This window comes from Musca autumnalis, unplaced genomic scaffold (assembly GCF_047663935.1).
Source record: "Musca autumnalis isolate F117 unplaced genomic scaffold, ASM4766393v1 scaffold_4, whole genome shotgun sequence".
Lineage (NCBI taxonomy): Eukaryota > Metazoa > Arthropoda > Insecta > Diptera > Muscidae > Musca > Musca autumnalis.
Genome location: NW_027411977.1, coordinates 142,059,408 through 142,082,211, shown reverse-complemented (window position 1 = coordinate 142,082,211; position 22,804 = coordinate 142,059,408). Strand labels below are relative to the sequence as shown.

At 35.5% G+C, this 22,804-nt stretch overlaps 1 protein-coding gene across 7 annotated transcripts in view; it reads left to right on the top strand.

Annotated features, from left to right (window-relative positions):
• Positions 1–22,804, top strand: part of LOC141400655 (uncharacterized) — a 45,407-nt gene that overhangs the window by 5,349 nt on the left and 17,254 nt on the right. For 2 of the 7 annotated variants that reach the window (XR_012412164.1, XM_073980010.1), the window contains exon 1: positions 3,995–4,411. The exons of 1 other annotated variant lie outside the window; for it this stretch is intronic. Coding sequence is in view for 1 of the 6 variants with exons in the window: in XM_073980006.1 (XP_073836107.1) it covers positions 17,852–17,908 (57 nt within the window). In the remaining 5 variants the exon portion in view is untranslated. Of the gene's footprint in view, positions 1–3,994; positions 4,479–4,517; positions 4,539–17,725; positions 17,909–18,066; positions 18,126–22,804 lie in introns of those variants that run through there. 4 more of the 7 variants (XM_073980008.1, XM_073980009.1, XM_073980012.1 and 1 more) reach the window with 4 other exon arrangements.

Sequence of the window (22,804 nt, the reverse complement as noted above, 5' to 3'; positions counted from 1 at the left end):
AGTATGGACTTGCCCCTGAAATAACTTTTACTATCCCAATTGAGGCAGCGAATGCAAGTTGCTTCAACAAAAATCAAAGTGATTCGAAAGCAGGTCTTAAAGTGAACATGTATCCGAAATTTTGTGTGGGAGGTACCGGATGGAGTGGACAAATATAGTCCATATTTGAACCTGATCTATATCTGGTAGATATATGAGGATGTGTAAAGTATGGACCAATTCGGCCACTCTCTACAAGAGTTATCGTACGCACATTTTTTTCGAACATTTTTGAACTTTTGTGGGGGAGGTACCTGAAGGAGTGGACCGATATAGCTTATCTTCGAACTTAAACTATGTTTGGACAAAATATTACTAAGGCCAAACTTTGGACCGAATCGGCAGACCTGTTTGAGAGTTATTTTGCCCTCCATCCTCCTCACACGGTGTCATAGGGTTTTTTTTTTGCAACTTTCAGGCTATTTTCTCAGGAAGTATGGACTTGCCCCTGATGAAACTTATACCGTCGTATGGAGGGCAGTGAATACAAGTTGCTAAAGCAAAAATCAAAGTGATTCGAGAGATGTTCCTAAACTGAACTTTTCCAAAATTTTGTGTGGGAGGTACCCGACGGAGTGGACCGATTGAGTCCATATTAAAACCTGATCTAAGTCTGGTACACGCTCCACGATGGGCAAAGTATGGACCAAATCGGTTACTCCCTTCAAGAGTTATCGTGCGTACAAATTTTCCGAACATTTTCGAACTTTTGTGGGGGAGGTACCGGAAGGAGTGGACCGATATAGCTCATCTTCGAACTTAAACTAAGTTTGGGCAAAATATTACGAAAACCAAAATTTGAACCGAATCGGTTCATCCGTTCGAGAGTTATCGTGCGCTCCAGCCAGCCAGACAGACAGACAGACGGACGGACATTGCTCAATCGACTCCAAATTGTCTGAAACACATTTCGTCCAAACAAACTTGGGGTCTAAAACCATTATTTCGATGAGGCACATTTTGCCCGTATGAAAGTGTATATACCCTCGTTAGCATAAATGCTGAGGGTATAATTACATATTTTCCCTTGACCCCTCTGGGATGTTTGTGGAATCTTCTTCTTTATTTACTCATCCGTTATTCGGATATTGGTGATCGTACAATAATATTTCAATGATACATATATGATACCAAGTATATATTTATAATTATTTGTTGTTACACAATGATGTTCAGCTCCCTGTTCTTAGCGGCTTGTAAAAGTGTGTATTCATCATTATAGCCGGTCCATGTCTGGATATTTTTGAGCCAGGTTGTTTCTTTTCTACCTCTTCCGCGCTTTCCGTCGATTTTTGCCTTAAGGATTGTTTGTAGAATCTTGTATTTATTATTTCTAAGTATGTGTCCAAGGTATGAGACTTTACGCTTTTTTATTGTTGAGATTAGCTGTCGGTTCACATTCATCCTTCTAAGTACTTCGTCATTTGATATTTTTGAAGTCCAGGGTATTTTCAGTACTCGTCGGAATGTCCACATTTTAAAAGCTGCCAATTTTCTTTCATCGGACATTTTAAGTGTCCAGACTTCGGAAGCATATAAGAGGACTGACCAAACATAGCACTTGATAAATCTTATTTTTGTTGTCACATTTATGTCGTGACTTGTTAATACTTTTTTGTGTTTAAAAAAGGCATCTCTCGCTATTTCTATTCGGCTGTTAATTTCTTTTGAGTAGTCCCAACGGTCATTTATTAGTACTCCCAGATATTTAAATGCGTGTACCCTCTCGATTTCCGTTTCCTTTATAGTAAGCTTCACGTTGCGATGGTCGTTTTTTCTGCTTACTATCATGTATTTAGTTTTTTTCATATTAATTTTTAAACCATACTTTTCACTTGTGAGTGCCAATTTTTCTATAAGTTTCTGTAGACCTGATATGCTCTCAGCCAGTAGTGTGGTGTCGTCTGCATATCTTATATTATTCACAATATGTCCATTTATTTTTATTCCAATATTTCCTCCATCTAGCGTATGCAGTATGCATCCCTGTCTAACTCCTTTTGAGATAATAATTTCATCACTTTGTTCACCATTGACGTCGATTCGTGCTTTTTGGTTCCAATACAAATTTTTAATACATCGTAATTCTTTTCCTTGTACTCCGATAGATGTCAAAATGTTCATTAATTTATCATGGTTAACCGTATCGAAGGCTTTCTCATAATCGATGAAGCAGATGAAAACATCTTTTTGGGCTTCTCTGCATTTCTGGACTAAGACTTGTAAACAGAATAGAGCTTCTCGGGTACCCATCCCTTCCCTAAACCCAAACTGCGTTTTTCCCATAGCATGTTCGCACTTGCTATATATTCGTTGATGTATTATTTTTAGGAATATTTTCAGTACGTGACTCATTAAACTTATTAATCTGAATTCACAACATCGTTTTGCATTGTTTTTCTTGGGAATGGCTATGAATGTAGATTTGAGCCAATCTTCTGGATATTGTCCAGTGTCGTATACATGGTTGAAAAGGGTGATGAGGAGTTCTTTATTGCTGGAATCTATTAGCTTTAAGACTTCAGAGGGTATTTCATCAGGTCCTGTGGCTTTTTTATCTTTTAGAGTTTGTACGGCGCGTTCTACTTCTAATCTTGTTATTGATGATCCAACTAGATAATTGCTTAAATTATTCTCAAGAGGTGCTCGCTGCTCATCCGTGAAAAGTTTTTCTATATAATCTTTCCATATAGTCTTTCTTCCCTCCATATCAAACATCAAAGTTTGTGGAATAATTATATATAATTATTTTCGGTTGAATTGAAGTGTTTTTTTAATTAATTAATCGAATTAATCGAGTGTTTGTTATTATACTGCGCAAAAAAATTCAAATTTTGAAACCTCCAAAAAATAGTTTTGTCCAAAAATTTCCATAGTGCAGCTGTCAAAAACATGGCACTAGATTTAAGCATATCAACATGCATAAGATCACGTGGCTGCCTTCAGAGCAAAAAACAATAAATCAATTTGATCACGTTGTGATGGAAGACATTCATCGAACGTGTTGGACTTTACGCAGGAAAAAGGGAGAAATGGAAAAGAGGGAGTGTGGTGGGAGTGGAATGAAGTCCGAAAATTCTACAAAAGATTGATAGCTATGGCACAGGCACATTCTCCTGTAGAGATCAGCAATGTAATTTGGTAACTGAAACAGATAGTGTGCTCAGGATATGGAAAACACATTTGTCCAAACTGTTGGTATCCAATACTAGCGAAGATGACAAAGATACCACAAATCCAATAACAAGACAGCAATAAACCGGCTGAAGAATAATAAGGCAGCCGTAGCCGATGGCTTACCAGACGAGCTGATAAGGTATACATATGTATCAGCTAGTTAGCACCATTTTGCAGGAAGAATTCGTACCCGACGATTGGAACTTGAGTATCCTGTGTCCCGTCTATAGGAAGGAGACACGACTGTGTGATCTAATTTTAGCGGCATAATTATGCTCCCTATTGCTTATAAGATAGTAGTGTCGAGAATATTATTCTAACGACCAACGCCTATGGTCAACGAAATAATTGGGCCGTACCAATGCGGCTTTAGACCTGGCAAATCCACCATTGACCAGATATTCACCCTGTGGCGAATCCTGGAAAAGGCCCAAGAGATATAAATCGACACTTTCCATGTTTTTATAGATTATAGAACAGCCCTTGACTGACAAGAAGACAAGGAGACATTCTTTCGTGTGTATAACCTGTTCATAACATTTGAAGCGGAACGATTCATGTATTTAAATTAAAATTCAAATAATTTACCGTTAAATTGGTTCCCAGTACAACAATTCTAACGGTAAGTTAAGTTGCAATTTTATTCCAACAACAACAACAGCACACTATGGTGAAAAATTACAAGGAGCTTCGGTGGCCAACAACCGACAGAGAGAGATAGCGAGAGCAAAAAAGTGCAAATTTAAAATACACATTTCTTCTGTTCAGTTGTTAAGTCAGTCGTTCGTAGGAACTTGTGGTGGGTTAATGTGATTTGTTGTGTGTCAGGCAGGCAGGCTGGCGATAAATTGTTCAAATTCAAAGATTTCTCAAATTGTCGGCATAATGCAAATAATTAATGATGCCACGTCTAACAAGAGGGCAATTAACGACAAATGATAAGTGTGTGTAAAGAAAGAAATCATCCGCCGTGCAATTGTGTTATCCGAAGGAAAAAACAACGTAACAGAAAACCGTAAAATAAAATTTGAAAATTTTATATGGTGGCATACGGTGTACCTACTGCGGCGTGTGTGTATATAAAGATTTAAAAATCGTGTGTCTGTTTTTTTTTCTGCAATCAACCAATTTACATGGATGCTGTGTGAGGAGAAAACTCGAAATATCTACAAATATGCATAGCCTTCTTCATTAGGTGAATATTTTTAGAATGACCAAGCGAATATTATTTTCATAATTTGCCAGAAACATCTCAATTTGTGGTACGTTCAAATATTGTAATCTTTTATATATTTGTGTATCCAGTGTACCGGCATCTTTCGGTTAGTAACCTTTTTTGTTGTTGTTTTTTCTTTTTGATTTTGTATACACTTATTTTATTCTATGGTTTGTTTATGTTATCCCCACAACAATGACAGATGATTCAAGAGATGCCAACACACACACTTACACAAATACTTATGTCCAAATCAAGGATTTGTGCTTTTAATCCTGTTTCAGTTAAATGATGGTAAACAAAAAACAATCTGTGATGTATACCGGTTAATATGTGCGGGTGTATGTTAACCACAAGGAAAAGAGCAAGGTGAATAGAGAGTTACTTACAACTTGAGAGTTGCTAAGTGAGAGGAAGGAAATTTGTAATCTGATTTGCCAACAACTTGTTGCTAACAATAACAATTGAATTAAGTACAAATAACGAACGGAAATGGAACAACTAGAAATCAATGAAAACTATTACACAGTGTCATACAAAAGTGTTCGTATGTAAAAACCACTTGTGAAAGCATTTATTTAACAAGTAAAAAGTGTCAGTCGGCTTTGCCGACAGATATATACCCTCAGCCTATGTATATTGAAACAATTTTTTCCCAAAAAAAAAACGTATGTATTACGGGGACGTTTGAACCGACAAAAATATTCATTAGGATTAAAGATCAAAAGTTTTGCCGCAAGGAAAATTGCTTAATGTAAATATGGACAAACTTCTAATAAAAACAACTGATTGACATAACATTCTGATGGGTAGAAAATATAACTATATTATAAAGGGTGATCCAACAATAGGTACTTTTTTCAACAGCTTTTTTTGACAGATCACGCGTGAGTCGTGTCACGTGTTCACTTTTTTCTTGTACTGTTTGACGTTTTATCATGGAAAAGCTTACGCCTCTACAATGTTTACAAATGGTTCAACTTTATTACGAAAATTCGCCTTATGTGGAGAGTGTGTTTCGAGCCTAATTTTGTTCAGTGATGAGGCACATTTCTGGCTTTATAGGTACATAAAGAAGCAAAATTGCCACAAAAAAATTGGGAAGATGAGCAACTTAAAGAGATTCAAGAGCTGCCACTTCATCCGGAAAAAAAATTGGAGGTCGATGGAATCGTCGGACCCTATTTCTTCAAAATTATGCCGGTTAGGAATTTATCGTAAATGGCGACCGTTATTGCGTCGTGATAACCGACTATTTGATGTCTGAAATTGAAGCTCGCAATCTGTTGTTTTCAACAAAACGGTGACACTTCCTACACATCGCATCAAACAATGGGCGTATGATCTTTTTTTTATTTTTTATGTAATATATATCATACGCACCGGTGGAACCCCGTTCAAAAATTTTAAAAACATAAAGTTAAAAGAAATTGCACAATTCTGCTATTTTCTAAATGATTATACCCTCAGCCTTTAGGCTAACGAGGGTATATACACTTTGATACGACCAAAAATGTGCATCACCGAAATAACGGTTTTAGACCCCAAGTATGTTTGGACGAAATTCATTTCAGACAATTTAGAGTCGATTTAGCCATGTCTGTCTATCTGTCTGGCTGGCTGGTGCGCACGATAACTTTCGAACGGATAAACCGATTCGAACCAAATTTTGTGTGTGGTAATATCACTGTGCAACAAAATGGAGCTCAAAGTCTGGGGGGTGGAAAATTCCTATTGAAGATGAAAGCCCTTGTTGAGTATATACAGAACCCCGAAGGACAGATTCGCCGTGAGTCGGACTTTCGCGATATGGCGTGATGAATATTTTGCTGGAGACCCTAAAAGACATCTGGAATCAGCGTTATATCTTTGTTCGCTGTTGTTTAAGCTTATATTTAAGATGACATGTCTTCAGTCAAATCAAATGAGGATTTTTTTCGTAGAACATTTCGACCTTCTAACTCGCTTCCTTCAATGTCCTTTTCGTCCTTTATTTCAAGATCCGTAATAAAAGTGGTACAAGATGGCATTTTTCCGCTTCGAAATATTCTACAAAAATGTGTCTCGGAAGATTTTAGATACGGTTCCCAAAGACATAAAATCGATAAAATCTTCTTTAAGCGGTAGTTTTTCACTTTTACCCGAATCTTGCTCAGACAGCCCTATATCTATTTATTTCAATATATTATTGTTAACCTATTGATGACCGAGAATTCTCGGAGTCATTAAAACTGTTGCATCTCGTTTTGCTAAGCACGTTAATTTAATAATTTTTTGGAATAAAGATCCGGATATCCGAATTATGGAACCGGTTATTCTGATATTAAAACCGAATTTTTAACCGGTTTTTATGAACCGATTAACCGTATATGTATATCATTAGAAAGCTATTAAAATTGTCAATCAGATATGATTAATATGCATTAGACATTTTAAGCGGCTTTGGTGCTGGAACAAAAAAACCGTATTTTCGAACCGTTTCTTAACGTTTGTGAGGATACATTTCTGTGCGTGAAAAAAATTATGATCATGACCTGTGGGGTGGAAAATTCTTTTTGGAGGTGAAAGCTCTTTGTGAGGACATACAGAATCCTGAAGGACAGATCCGCCGTGAGTCCAACATTTGAGTTATGGCGGGTTGAATTCTGGGATGGTGACCCATTATTGCAAGTGTAAAAAGTTACGTGACCCATTATTGCAAGTGTAAAAAGTTACGTAACTGAATTTCAAGTGGATTTAGGGTTCTACTGGGACAATATGTGCTATGTCGGCGTAAGATTATTTTCGTGATATGCCCTAGCCAAATCGGATGAATTTTTAAAGTATATTTTTATACCTTTTTCAACAACAAGGACATAAACAACAAGGCAGGATAAGAGTAAGACACAAAATGTTCTACAGAAATCGTCTTAAATCGATTTGACTTAGCACATACTGTCCCAGTAGAACCCTAAACCCACTTGAAATTCAGTTACGTAACTTTTTACACTTGCAATATGGGTCACCATCCCAGAATTCAACCCGCCATAACTCAAAGGTTGGACTCACGGCGGATCTACCCTTCAGGATTCTGTATGTCCTCACCAAGAGCTTTCACCTCCAAAAAGAATTTTCCACCCCCCAGGTCATGATCATAATTTTTTTCACGCACAGAAATGTATCCTCACAAACGTTAAGAAACGGTTCGAAAATACGGTTTTTTTGTTCCAGCACCAAAGCCGCTTAAAATGTCTAATGCATATTAATCATATCTGATTGACAATTTTAATAGCTTTCTAATGATATACATATACGGTTAATCGGTTCATAAAAACCGGTTAAAAATTCGGTTTTAATATCAGAATAACCGGTTCCATAATTCGGATATCCGGATCTTTATTCCAAAAAATTATTAAATTAACGTGCTTAGCAAAACGAGATGCAACAGTTTTAATGACTCCGAGAATTCTCGGTCATCAATAGGTTAACAATAATATATTGAAATAAATAGATATAGGGCTGTCTGAGCAAGATTCGGGTAAAAGTGAAAAACTACCGCTTAAAGAAGATTTTATCGATTTTATGTCTTTGGGAACCGTATCTAAAATCTTCCGAGACACATTTTTGTAGAATATTTCGAAGCGGAAAAATGCCATCTTGTACCACTTTTATTACGGATCTTGAAATAAAGGACGAAAAGGACATTGAAGGAAGCGAGTTAGAAGGTCGAAATGTTCTACGAAAAAAATCCTCATTTGATTTGACTGAAGACATGTCATCTTAAATATAAGCTTAAACAACAGCGAACAAAGATATAACGCTGATTCCAGATGTCTTTTAGGGTCTCCAGCAAAATATTCATCACGCCATATCGCGAAAGTTCGACTCACGGCGAATCTGCCCTTCGGGGTTCTGTATATACTCAACAAGGGCTTTCATCTCCAATAGGAATTTTCCACCCCCCAAAATTTCGGTTCACAGTGTATTTTGTCCAAATTTAGTTTAAGTTCGAAGATGAGCTTTATTTGTCCACCCCTTCCGGTACCTCCCACACAAAAGTTCAAAATGTTCCTATAAAATGGTGTGAACGATAAGTCTCGAAGGGAGCAATTGATTTGGCCTATACTTCGCACATCGTATTATTCTTTCCAAATTTATATCGGGTTCGAATATGGACTATATCAAGTCCACTCCTTCGGATACCCCCCACACAAAATTCCGATAAAGTGAAGTTTAAGAGCTATTATTATTGTTATTATTATTATTATTATTATTGTTATTATTATTATTATTATTATTATTATTATTATTATTATTATTATTATTATTATTATTATTGTTATTATTATTATTATGGTTATTATTATTATTATTATTATTATTATTATTGTTATTATTATTATTATTATTATTATTATTATTATTATTATTATTATTATTGTTATTGTTATTATTATTATTATTATTATTATTATTATTATTATTATTATTATTATTATTATTATTATTATTATTATTATTATTATTATTATTATTATTATTATTTCATCCCGTCATGTATCAGGTTGGAATATGGACCATATCGATCCACTCTTTCGGGTACCTTCCTTGGAAAAAGTGAAGTTTAAGATCTCCTCTCGAATCGTTTTGATTCTTTTTTCAGTAGCTTCTTCTACCGGCCTCATTTACAACAGTACAATTTTTTTCTGCAGTAAGTCAATACTCCCTGAGATAATGGTCCGAAAGCTCCATAACCCTGCTAAAATGTCTATTGTGCAAGATAACTCTAAAACTAATTTAATATTTCGAGTCCTTTATGAAGAAGTTTGGTTACTAAAAATGTTTGGTATATGTCAGTGATTTGGTATAGTCCCATATTACGATACCTACAGATTTTTTAAATAATTTAGGTTTTGCGCTCAAACATTTTTATTTTGGTTTTTGCGATATTGCTAAAACAAAAACTATGACAAATACTGCCCACGCTACTTTGATATAAACTGAATAAACAAATATTAGGTTTGTCTGGTTACTTTCCCAGAAAGAATTGTGCAGCAAGAACTTTCTTAAAGAGTAAGGAGTTTTTATTATCTTTTGCAAGAAAACTGTAAAAAGTAAACAGACACCTTCCCAGCAAAAACCTGTAAGCAATCAGCTGACTTGCCAAAACAGAACAATTTGTCCGACATTAAAGGAATTAAAAATAAAAAAGAAAATGACACAGAAAAGGAAATTTTCAAATTTGCAACTTTGTTCTCAAAAAAAAAAAAAAAACGATACACTTAGGCTTGCTATTTCCACAATAAAATTGTTTTTCATTTTCGCAAACATAAATCACCGAATAATTAAAACAGATGATTGATTGTTTTCAGGAAGAAGAAGAGTTGCAAGTGCTTGTTAGAAGAAATTTGCCCAGCAAGAATTTGCAAACTTTCAGTAAAAGAACTGTCAAAATGTCTTTATCGAATCGCTCTCTTTTGCTGACTTTTTGTGTTAACATACGATTTCCATCAGCAATTTGTACAAATTGTTACAAATTTTGGGGTAACCAGACAGACCTATTAACTTTGACGGCATATATTTATAACGGTAAATAATTTAAAATTTCCAAAAAAACCTTATTGTCATAGTTTTAAACTCTTTACTTCCATATTACAACGAAAAAAAATAATGAAAAGAAATATCATAAAATTTACTCTTGGCCAAAGAATTCGCATATTAAACCATAGTGCTATGTCTAACTTCCATGTTGTGTCTGTTCGGACTTTATTTGCTAAATTTAATTGAGTACGCGCCTTTGCTGCAACAAGGTGGTGGTCTGAATCTATGTTTGCTTCTCGATGAATGTCTTCTATCTATCATAAGGTGATCAAATTGATTTCTTCTTTTTTTTGGTCTGATGACAGGCTCTTATAAATGTCTGTTTTTAATTGAATTAATTGAGCTATAATGACCTAAGGAGTTTGTATTGAAAAAGTGAATTCTAGCAAAGTTTCACACACCCCACACAATATGCTACGATCGTTTCGCTGTGTTCCGCCTCGTTCCATTCTCAGACGTTCCACAGTGGGGCCGAAAGTTCCCTACTGTTGAACGAAAGATATTCTCATTTCCAATTTTGGCATTAAAATCGCGTAGACTAATTTTAATGTCATGGGCAAAGCAACGTCATATGTTTGTTCTAAGCGACTGTTGATCTTTGGTCTGCTCGTCATTGTCTTTAGTGGGAGCATGAGCGCAAATAAAGCTGATTTTGAAAATTTTATCTTTTATCCGAAATGTAGCAAGTCATTCTCTAAACAGCAGTGATGACAGAAATGTTTGGTCGAAAATGTTTAGGTGAAAAAGTTGCCATAACTAAAAATCGGCAGTTTAGGGGTAAAAATCGTCAAATCAAATCGTCATTTCTGCTTTTTCGTCTAAAAATCGTCAAAATATCCATAAATCGGCAAATCTGGCATCACTGGATGTAGCGCGAAAAGAAATGTTTAATTTTTTTGGAAAAGGAATATGAAGGAATTGGGAACATATCATTCTATATATCATTCATTATCATATATAATTTTGTTTCATATATCATATCATTCAATATCATATATAATTTTGTTCATATATCATATCAATTAAAGGAGGTTTGTGCGTGACCTTTTTCAATATTTAAATGGAATAAAAGTTATTATAGTCAATAATGGGTAAAATGTCATTCATTTGGGCAATATCAAATCATTTTTGAGAAAAAAGGCCAACAAGTCATAATCCTAATGTACAAACATTTAAAAATACGTATATTGAGAATAATCACACATATTCCACTAAAACAAATAGTTTTTTCAAAGGAAAAAAATATCTTCATAAATGAGAACATGGCAACAGATAAACAAACACCCTCTCCTTTTTGTCATTTTAATTTACTTTGTGGTCTGGGTGATTGATTCCACTTTGTAGTTTTGTATATCGAACAAACTTTTTCACATTTGTTTTGTCATGTTTGGCAAAATAATAATTTTATGCTTATATGAATATTAAATGTGACGTTAATTTTGTTTCTATGGTGATCCCGTTATTTATTCTAAGTAATTTTAAATTGGATTTTTTCATGCAAATATTGCAATATTGTTTAGGTATACAATTTTTTCAGGCAAAGACGTAATGGAACGAGAAAATCATTGACTTTATTTATCCAATTTGCTGTAACTAATCTTACTGTAGTTCGCACATTTATATTACAACGGTTATGTTATACGACGCGCAGTGCTCATCCCAAAAAAAGATAGAAAGGGGGTAGGAGAGGAAAGAAAGGGAGAAAGACAGGAAAGAGATAGAAGGGGAGTACATATAACGGTGAGATGGAGGAAGAAAATTGAACTTGCTTAGTCTAGGATGACCTGCTCCATAGCCACTTAAGGCTCCAGCAGTAGGTTAATAATACCATTTCATGCACACCAAAAGCCTACGACTTTTACCTGACAGTCTAGGACACCGACAGAAAAGGTGCTCGATTGTTTTAGTCTCTTCCAGATCCTCACATAACCTACAATATTCACAGTAATTGCAGAGTTGAATAAGATTTAGACTTTTCTTAGCTACAATACATGTTGTTATCTTCTCGCCATCTGAAGTTTAGAATAGAGAGTAACGTCTAGACACCCTATTTTTGTACAAAAAGGTTCCTGAACCAAAGCAATGTCTACTTCAGTTATGGAAAGGGAGAAAAGAAGTTCGTCAGCCGCCGCTTTGCAGTGATGCAGCTTTATTTGCACCACGCTAAGACCATGCTGCCTACGTTCCTCAATGTGACTCATAGATGCGGAGCCGAAAGTACCCCAACAGCTCTCCCTTACCTTAATGTAATTCCATTTATAGAGAATTTATGAGTTTGTGAATGGAGATATCCGAAGACGGTCATGACAAAGTCCTCGACTACCAAGTTTATTTTAAGTCCCTCCATTCCTTCAGGTATAATTTCCAAGTGTTATTTCTCCCCCATTGGTATTTTGGATGGGCTATATCCATACCTTTCCCACAAAGTCTAAAAATTTACACCGGAAACACTATAAGGCTTCCTTCCCTAAGGCTTCACCTATATTTCATACCAAAGGCTTTATAAAATGAAGTTTCCAAACTATTTGCCCTTTTACCAGATATCCCTTGTTATCTTGTCCGGAGAATGTGGATAGGCCATAAGCATCAATTTCATGTTGAACATTTTGTGGAAATCCTCGAACTTCAGTCTAATTTCTATAGATATTGGGCCAATGCCCACGCTTATGTTTTTTTAGTTTTATTTTTGTTTCTTCTTTTAGCAAAGATTTTACAAGCACACGGGCTAGTTGAGCAAAGTAGGCATTTAGTATCTACTGCATCCAGTTTCCATGTTGTCTTACATCGAAATCACGCCGCAACTTCAAGACCTAAAACGGGCACTACTCCTTACCATATTCTTCGCGAAATCTATCGGCCCATATTTTATGCTTCCTTTGCTTAAAGTTTTTTTTTTAATTTTCAAAATTTTTTCTGGTTTGGTGAAATTTTAATATTTTTCCGTTTCATCCATATTTATCTTTGAATAGTTTCCAAAGAGAAAAATTTGGCCTCGTTTGAAATCAACATTGGGATCAGCTATTTTTAAAATGTGAGCGAACGAGTATTTCATTTATAGAATGCACTTTGTGTGAAGTCCAAAAATGCACTACACATTCATTCACGCATTTTATACGAGTTATTGTATATTAGGATATTCCGATTAAAATGTTTTAATTGCAATCCAATGCAAACTTCATCTTACTCTGTGGCTATAACATTAAAGAATATTTTGACATGAAGACGAACGAAGAGTAAAGTTCAAAGCATTTCGATTTTTCGCGCTATTCCATTTTCAGCATCGATACACTGTGCAACATTTTAAAGGTAATCTTGTGCAAACAATTTGAGCTTGGGATTTTTTGAAAGTACAGACCCAAACGACAAAAACCCTAGTTGGGTTTTGTTGTGTCAGATCCACCTTGGATTTTTTAGCCCTATCTAAACATGGTTGAATATTGACTTTTAAACAAATTCTGGGCTATATCTCTGAAACCTATGTGAATCATCATCTCACCTCTGAAGCAAATTTGTAGATAAGTGCAAGAATAACATATTTGGAGAAATGATGAACTCAACAAACTAAATTTATTGCCTCAAATTTTATAAAATATAGAAAATTTCCATAATTTGTATAGATTTTGCACCATATCTCCAAAACCGTTAATTTTTTCTTAAAGTTTTCTTTTAGAAGAATATTCGCTGGAATGTAATACACAACATTTCAGAACATGACATTGTTGTAAAATGCCTCTATCACGTTGTTTTCGAGATATTTTTAACGACGATTTCATAAATGTCAATAATGTGGTGAAATCCTCAATGCGAGAATAAACTGTTGGTGTGAACTGTGTTTGAAATACGTGTTGTAAAAGATATGATGCAAAATACCACTGAAACAACATGAAGTAAGCATTTTAGAGTTTAAAAATATTCTGAAGAATTGCTGAGAACTTTATTTAGAAGAATTTTGCAAAAGGTTACTTGGTTCAACTCCCGATAGTTTAGCTAATACTGACCACAATTTCAGAAATTATGTAAAATTTTCTATATTTTATTTGATCGATTTTAAAGCCATAGATGGAGTTTTTCTTATGTGGTCTTTTCAAAAGATAAGTCCTACTAGTTTAGGGCTACAATATTGGCAAAGACACCAAATTCCTAATCGTTTCTGAGATAAAGACCAAATACTCGTAAATGCAAAAAACTGTAATTTTAGCCCGGTTTAGATGAGGCCATAAAATCCGAACTGAATCTGACAGGACAAAACCCTACTAGAGTTTTTGTAGTCTCAATATGTACTTTCAAAAAATGCATACTAGAAGTTGTTTGTATTTTCAGTTTTGCATAGTGATATCTAAGTATTGCCTTTCCCCTTTTGAATGTACCCTGCCCGGGTTCGTATGACTTACGTAGAGTACCTTTTTATACCCTTCACCTTAGTATGGAGGGTATATTATGTTTGTTTTTCTGTTTGTAACACATCGAACTGATCATTTGCGACCATATAAAGTATATAAATTCTTGATCAGGATAAAATTCTAAGACGATCTAGCCATGTCCGTCTGTTATACTCACTCTAGCGTTCGCAATAATTGGGCAAGAGCGCTATATTCTTGCACCCGAGCGTATTTTTTCAAGTTCGAAGGTGGGCTATATCGGAACACATTTTGGTATAGTCCCCCATAAAACGGTACCGCCCGATTTTCGGTATTTTGTGGATTTTAACTACACATTTTGACCGAACTACCTGTAATTTGACAGTTGAGGTTTCTAGTAATCACAAAACATCTCCACCAAAAACTGTCTAGGGGTTGTCTCTTGCAATATGCCTGGGTGGGAGAGTGCTAACCGCCATATGGTGATTGGGATGGCTCTCACGGTAACACCAGACCAAGTACTACAGCGAGAGCATGCCATTGTGTTGCCATCATGTAGATGGTCGACTGAAGACATGAGAAGGCACCCTGTTGCAGTTCTAAGGGCGGCATTCTGACAGGTTTGAATATTTTTCTATCACGTTGCTCTAATATTCGTGGACCACATTGCCGCCGCAAAGCTTATCACAGACCGTTATATGTGTTCAACAAGGTTTGCTTTTCTGCACCCCAAAAACTGTCTTGAGGACCTTGTGACCCCCAGATTCTTGGGGAGATGCTAGTGCTGCCATCGACCATGATATTCAATTTGCGTATTCCTGGCAGAATACAGGAGAGTTAGAGGTTAAACAGTTACGGAGATATCACCACCTTGAGGTACTACCTTTTTCACTATATCGGGCTTCAACTACTTGTTCCTGAATTCCACGTACAACTGGCGTCCACACATATAATTGATTATCCAACGTTTCAAACTTGGCCGGATGTCCTCGATGTCCTTAAACAGTATCAAAGGCTTTCGATAAGACAAGCGCCACCATCACTGTTCTATCACATGGCTTGAACTGGTTGAGTCGCCGACAAATATGTGTGGAGATGGTGTGCAGCGCTGTTGTTGCGCTCTGCTGTTTACGGATCTGCAACTCGATAGCTATTTCTGTTGCTGGGAATGGTGAAAAGCCTCAAGAGACTTTGCTACGGGCAAAAAAATAGGTCTGTACGATTTACTTTTTTCAGTAGTGGGAGCCAATTTTTCAGAATTTGGGAAGGATGTTGGTGGCTAGCGACAGGTTGAGAACTTTAGTGAGATACTCAACTCCAGGCACATCCAGCTGTTTCAGCATTACCATGGAAATTCCATAAGGCTTTGGATGATTTAGCTTTTCTGATGACATTTGCAACATGATCCATTGTAAAATGTGGTGGTTCATCCTAGGCAGGAAGAGATCTAATGTGACGTAGTATTGTTCTCTTCGCCCTGTCACTCCCGGTGTGCTCGACAAACTGTCGATTGAAATAACTTGCGCATCTCTTCGAATCAGTCAGCGTAACGTCGCTAAATATGACTGTGGTCCTATCTTCCTTCTTTCTAGGGTTCAAGAGTGACTTAACCGTTGACCACAATTTACTTATTCCGGTCCCAATGTTGCAACTCTTCTGATGATTTAACCATTTGTTCCGCTTATGTTCCCTGACTCTGGGGTCACTGTGATTGACACGACGAGGCTCATCACGCTCATTTGCTAATCCCATCATTTCTGCGGGGAAATTTGGTCTTATTTCGGGTATTCGACCACCAGGTATACGGTGAGCGGCTGCTGCAGTGCTAATGTCTCGGAACGTATTTTCTGCTTCCCGAACATTAAACGGGTTGGGCAGATCTGCCTACCCATTATTGATAAAAGTGCGGTGTTCAGAGGTGATCAAATCGAGCTGTCTGCTGATGGAGACAATTTGCCAGTCCACGTGACACGATTGTTATGTCTGGCGAAGTGTGACATTCTCTGCTAATTCTGGTAGGAGCGTCCTCATTGACCGTACAAAACGTAGCGCTATCAATCTGCTCAACCAACACTATACACCTTTAGTCATTTCAGAGGAACGAATGCCACAACTCATATTGTGCATCAGAGTCACCCAAGACTAGACGGTTTTTGAAGGTCGAAAAGCGGACTAAGATTGGGCCTATAACCTGGAGTACAGCTATTTATCGGTGGGATGTATATATGTATACGTATCGGCGGGATGTATGTATATAAGTTCAGCTCATCTTCTTTGGTGTGGAACTAACACCTGGCTGTTACCCTCAGGTACTGGTCATTAGAGCCAGTTCTTTTGAATAGACTGGTGCGATAGGAAAGCTAATCCCCCAGATCCACTTCTGGTGCGATCCTTCCTCAATGCGTAGTAACCATCACAACGCTGTAAGCTGCAGTTGTTGTTGGGCTTGGTTTCCTGCACCGCAGCAAACATGATATTCTTCCGACTCATGAAATCCACTATTTCCTCCGTCTTACCACAGAGTCAATTGCAATTAAATTGCAAACAAATTTAGGGATTGGAACAACAACTGCTGTGTTAGGTGTTGCGTGTGCGGCTGCTATTGGAGGGACTGCGGGCGGTCGCCTGTTCTGATGATGACGACGACTCACTGTAGGCTGTAATCACGCAGCATGCAGCAACATAGTCCCTGTCGTAGTCCCTCGCATGGACGAGTCCAGAACATCACCTGAAGGTTGAATGTGGTGGATGCGAATGTGACTGGCAGTAGTAGTAAAGTTCTGCCGATAGAGTCAAAATGATGTCAAACTTTTTTGGACTTTTCCTTCACAATTTTGCGTCATTCTACCGACTTTTGTCGTTAACTCAGTTAAAGAGTCGCACTATAGCTGTGAACGATTTGTGTGGAAAAACAGTTGCATTCTTTTCTTTATGTCACAGGCTGAGGGTATATGTCTGTCGCCAAATCCTATTTATTTCTTTTAACATACTATTTTGTATTTGAATCTGGTGCTTATGATTAATGCCTAACCCAAATACATAATAAATTGATTTATTTCTTAAAGTTCACATCAGTTATTGTCAATACACCCTAATTCACAACATTTATAAACATAGACGAAGTCTCATGTAAATATTTATGACACTAGCATGTGTGCATATACGCACATATGCATGCATATACATACATATGTGTGTGTGAATGTTCATTCGCTTGCATGTTCATACGTGTGTTTATTTAAGAACAACAACACCTAAGCAACCTAATTGCCGACCGACTGCATGTGCCGATTGTTTTTTACTCTCTTTTATTTTTTGGTGAATATGCGCCTCGACACGCTTTGTCAATGACTTTGGTCATTTGTACGGTTTCAAGTCTCCGAAGCAGCAGCTGTTATCGCAAAACAAGTAAAAAAATTCATATTAAATAAAATAAAGCCCAAGACAATGCAGTTGAAGATTCCGAGTACCTTCAGGGCGTATGATTGACACTGTGTGGTTTCAGCATTTGTTAGGTATACGCAACAAGTGGCCAATGGTACGTATGTATGTTTGTGTGTGTGTGAATTCAATTGTTGCCGGTCGGTTAGTTATTTCATAAGTAGAAAACATGAGACGGTTTGTAGTTTTGTTTATTTTTTTTTTTTCAAATAAGAAAATGTATTCGTATTTTATCATGGTACAATTATTTTACAGGTAGAGGCTAGTATTGTTGTACAACAAACGTAACAACAACCACATAGAAATTTGATTTTGTAAGTAATACTAATGTCACTGGTATTTGTAAACAAAACTTAAAAAGTGTCAATAAATTATTTTAATTTCAAAAATAAATATTTTTTTTAAATTTGGTTACATACATTTGAAAATCTTGAATGAAAATTCGTTTTATGTTCAATTCTAATGTTTCCAACCCAATCCTCTAAATGGATAATTGCAAGCAGTAGTGGAATTCTGTAACCCATTTTTTGAGTTACCGACAACATTAAAACGCAAAATTATGAAAGAAAAGTATGGGCAGGAATCATGGATATTTCGCGCAAAAAAAAATTTGACAGCAAATGAAGACTACAACCTAACGTCAACTATTGGATCACCTTGTTAAATTCGCCTTGGGTAGGAATTATCAACAGCTTTAGTTTGGTTGTTAACTTACCGAAAAATTTCATTAATTACCGAAATTATAAGCATTTTAATTTTACCGATATTTGTCGGTAACTCGAAAAATGAGTTACAGAATTCTACTACAGGAAGGATATTTGTTACAAACATATTTGGGGTCGCTAAAAATTTAATGAAAAATGAATGGCTGCTTCAAACTATTGTTTTTGAAATCAAGAAGCTTATGTTTATTAGGGCTTTATTTTTTTAATTTAACAAAATAATACACTTATATTGCACTCTTCTCTCCATCGCGAAAAAAAGTTTTCGCATCGAAACAATTTAAGTATTGTTTGTTTTGAGCGGATTCACATATTGCAAACATTATCTTAAATTGGCACTGCCATATTCTGCAAAAACATGTTTTCTAAAGCTGTGCATATAACAAAAAATTACACAAATCGATATTGGTTATATTATTGTGTAGTCCGTCTTCTTCATCACAATTCACGTAGTCATCGAAATCGATTGTCTCAGAAATATACCATTGCGGGTAATAAACCGAGAAAAGTATTGATAAATGTTCTTTTTCGGAAAATATTTGACAGGTAAATATCCGAATTGGGTACTTATAGAAAAGTAATTAAACGGGACAGCTTGAACTCATTTATATGAAACACTTTTGGGGATTTAGATTATGAGGCAATTAAACGGGAAAGGCAGTTAAGCAGAGAGGTAAATAACCGGGGTGAAGTGTATTTCACTGAAGGAGACAAATAGTAGGAAGCACTGTTTGAAGAATATTGTTAACGTTTAATTTTTGGCAGTCAGCTATTTCCGTAAAAGTAAACCAACACTGCTCCAGACACATTTCCAGGCCTAGGTCTGGATTCTTATTCTGTGAAAATTTGAAATGAAAAATATTACCCACGGCAAATTTATATAAGGTATATACATACATGAATTACACCAACTAACAAAGTTACAAAAACAACATTGTTGTTAATGAAAATTTAATGTCAAAGAAAATATTGAATAATAGGGTCGTTGTTAAATGTTTCTTATGCCATGTTCATACCAGCATTTGAATCACGTTGTTCGCTCTCATAATTACGTACACGAATTAACCCGTTCATACGACATGGTACACAATTCATAGCAACATGATTCATATTTTCATACTTTATATTTACAGATTTTAAAGAAAGTTCCGTCCAAAAGACGAATAAAATTAATTGATATGAACTGAAAAACTATTTATCCTTCTATAAGATATCTATTTAATATTTAATTATATAATTTTCATTCATCTTTTCTATTTTTTCTCACAATTTTGGTGTTTCAGCAATTTTTTTAATTTTTCTACTTTCAAAATGAACGAGAGAGAGAGACCTGCCAAAATAACTTTTTGGTATACAGACTTTCTGGCAGGCATTTGATTTTTGTTTCTAAATTTGTACGCGAATTTGAAACGATGGACAAGAAATGCAACTGCAATAAAAGAGAAAAGAAAATTTGCTATAATTTGAATGTATACTCGTCGTTAAACCGATTACTTTTCATTCATATTTTGCAGTTTTTCTAAAAATGTTTGGGTTTTTAATAAATTTTAAATTTTATATTTTTCCTGTCATATTTAATTTATTTCGATAAATTCTCTCATTTGTTAGAGATGGGACATATTTTATCGTCGTTCTGAGAGTAATTTGAATTAAATAATGTACAAAAATCGTTGTTCGTTCTCAAAAATTTGTATGGAAAATGAAGTAATTACATCGTAATTTGGGGTTGAACAAAGAATAGAGAGCGAATTACCGTCAGTCTGAACAAGGCATTAGGAAAAACATAAATAGATTTCGAAAATCCTCTAAAATAGAAAAAATTTGTTTTGAGTTTTCATTTCATTTTTTTCATAGAACAAGAATCCAGACCCAGGCCTGGAGGTCAATTCTGTTTCTATGAAAATGTGAAATGAAAACTTTTATAAAGGAAAAAACTGTCAAATGAAAAAAATTATAAAGGAAATATGTATTTTTCATTTCAAATTTTCATAGAACAAGAATTTGACGATTTTTTGGCCCAAAATTGAAAAATGACGATTTGACGATTTTATGATCCAAAATGACGATTTTTCACGTAAGCCAGAATTGCATGAAATAAAAGGCGATAACTATATTTTGACCAAAATTTCACGAAAGACTTTAAGGAAAACAATGTTCCAAACTCGATTTCTGCAATATCAGCTGAAAATTTTCGTTTAGGATTGTTAATGTATGAAAATCTTCCTTGAAAAGTTTTCGAGATATAATAAGAATTATATCTATCTCGTTGTAAAACAAAATATAAACAAATATGAGTACAGCTTTCTTATCTTCCTACTAATGCCCTCTTTAAGGGGTCAGTCAGTTTTGAATGACAGCTTTTGTCGATTTCCGACTGCCCAACAACCAAAATAAACGTGTACCGACAAACATGGGCGGTCACACTGTCAAGAAAAGTGATATTTGAGCTAAACTACCATGCAAAAGTGGCAACGTGTACCCAGCTTCACCTTGATGCATTACTGCAAACTCGATAATCATAGGGAAAACTATCATATTTTGAAAGTTGTTTTTATAGCGGTATTTAAGTGAGGTTTGATTAGATTTATTTTGTTTTTCTTGTATTAGCTCAAATTTGTTGTTTTAACTTTAAACGTGCCTGTTTTGAGTACGAAATATAGCCCAATTGACATTGTCGAACAGTCTTTGCCTATATTCAAAATAGCCCAGCAAAAATGTTGACGAAAATACTTCACTTTTTTTTAGAAAAAATGCAGTTTAAGGACATTCTCAGATCGTTTTAATTTCTTCCTGAAGTATTTGTCCTAGCGGGCCTTATTGCAACGGTACAATATTTCTCTGGGACAAGTTCATACTTCCTAAGATAATTGTCCAAAAGCTCTTAAATATATAAAAAAGTATCAATCAGTTTTGTCGACAAATATATGTCCTCAGTATGTTTGAATTGAAAATTTCATCTATGGAAAATATATTTAGGGGACTTTCTGAATATTGCAGCACTTTTTGGTGGTATTTCTCATATATGTTTGCAAAAAAATCAAAACTTTTCTAGAGCAGCTCTTAAATTTGAACTTCTATATCTCAAAAACGGTAAAATCTACGAAAATATCATAAAGGCCAATCTTATGGAGAATTTTCGCATTTTTGAACTTTTGTGGGGGAGGTACCGGTTGTGTGGGCTGGCCAAACATTACGAGGGTCAAATTTTACACCGAATCGGTTGATCCGTTCTAGAGTTGTCGTGCGCTCTAGCCAGACGAACAGACACGGATAAATTGACTTAACTAATTTGACTGAGGAACACGAAACTTACGAATTTAGTATCCGATTAGGTAGCAACATTACAATTTCTTGCAAAAGTATATTAAGTTCCAAGCAGGTCTATATCGGTCAACATCTTCGGGTACCTCTCTCACAAAATGTTCGCTTAAGTGCAGTTTACCAAAGGTACTCTATGTAGTCTTGTTTACAGGGATATAATATTTTTCAGGGGCATTAAGAGAGAGATACGATCTCATGGACACCAAACAGTCTGTGTCCTTTGACTGTCAGTCTAGGACATTGGCAGAGATTGTTTCAGTCTCTTCCGCATCCTCGCATAACTTGAAATACTCAATGTTGTTGTCCTTTCACTTACTTGTCATATAAAGCCACAAAAAAAAAAAAAAAACAAACACATGCACCTGTGGGCGCTTTCTGAGAGCAAGGGGGCGTAAATTTCAATGTGAAACACATTGACATGTATGCTCACTTACAGCCAGTTTCTGTATGTCGAAAGAAGAATGTGTGCGAAAGAAACACGCCCGAACTTTAGTTTTCGAAATAATTTTACCTTTGCTTTTGCTTCAAAACAAAAAACAAATTTGAAAAACACACAAGTGTTTGGACGTGTTTCTTTCGCACACATTCTTCTTTCTACATACAGAAACAGGCTGTTAATCTTAGGTACATAAAAAATTACAAATAAATACATAACAGACTTTAATAAAAGAAAAACTGAATGAAATAATTTATAAAAAGTCGCACTTTTAAAAAGAAAACACCAGTAAAGAAAGGATCATAGTCCGGCGGGGCCGACTATATGATACCCTACACCACTGTGAATATGTAAAATATATGAGATATAGTATATCAATTTGAACTGATTTCTATATAATATTGTACACTTATTACTAAACAAAATTCCGTCACACATTCCAAATTTCATCAAAATTTGACAGATCTGGCGAAAATATATATGGGAGCAATATCCGAATCTGAACCGATTTCGA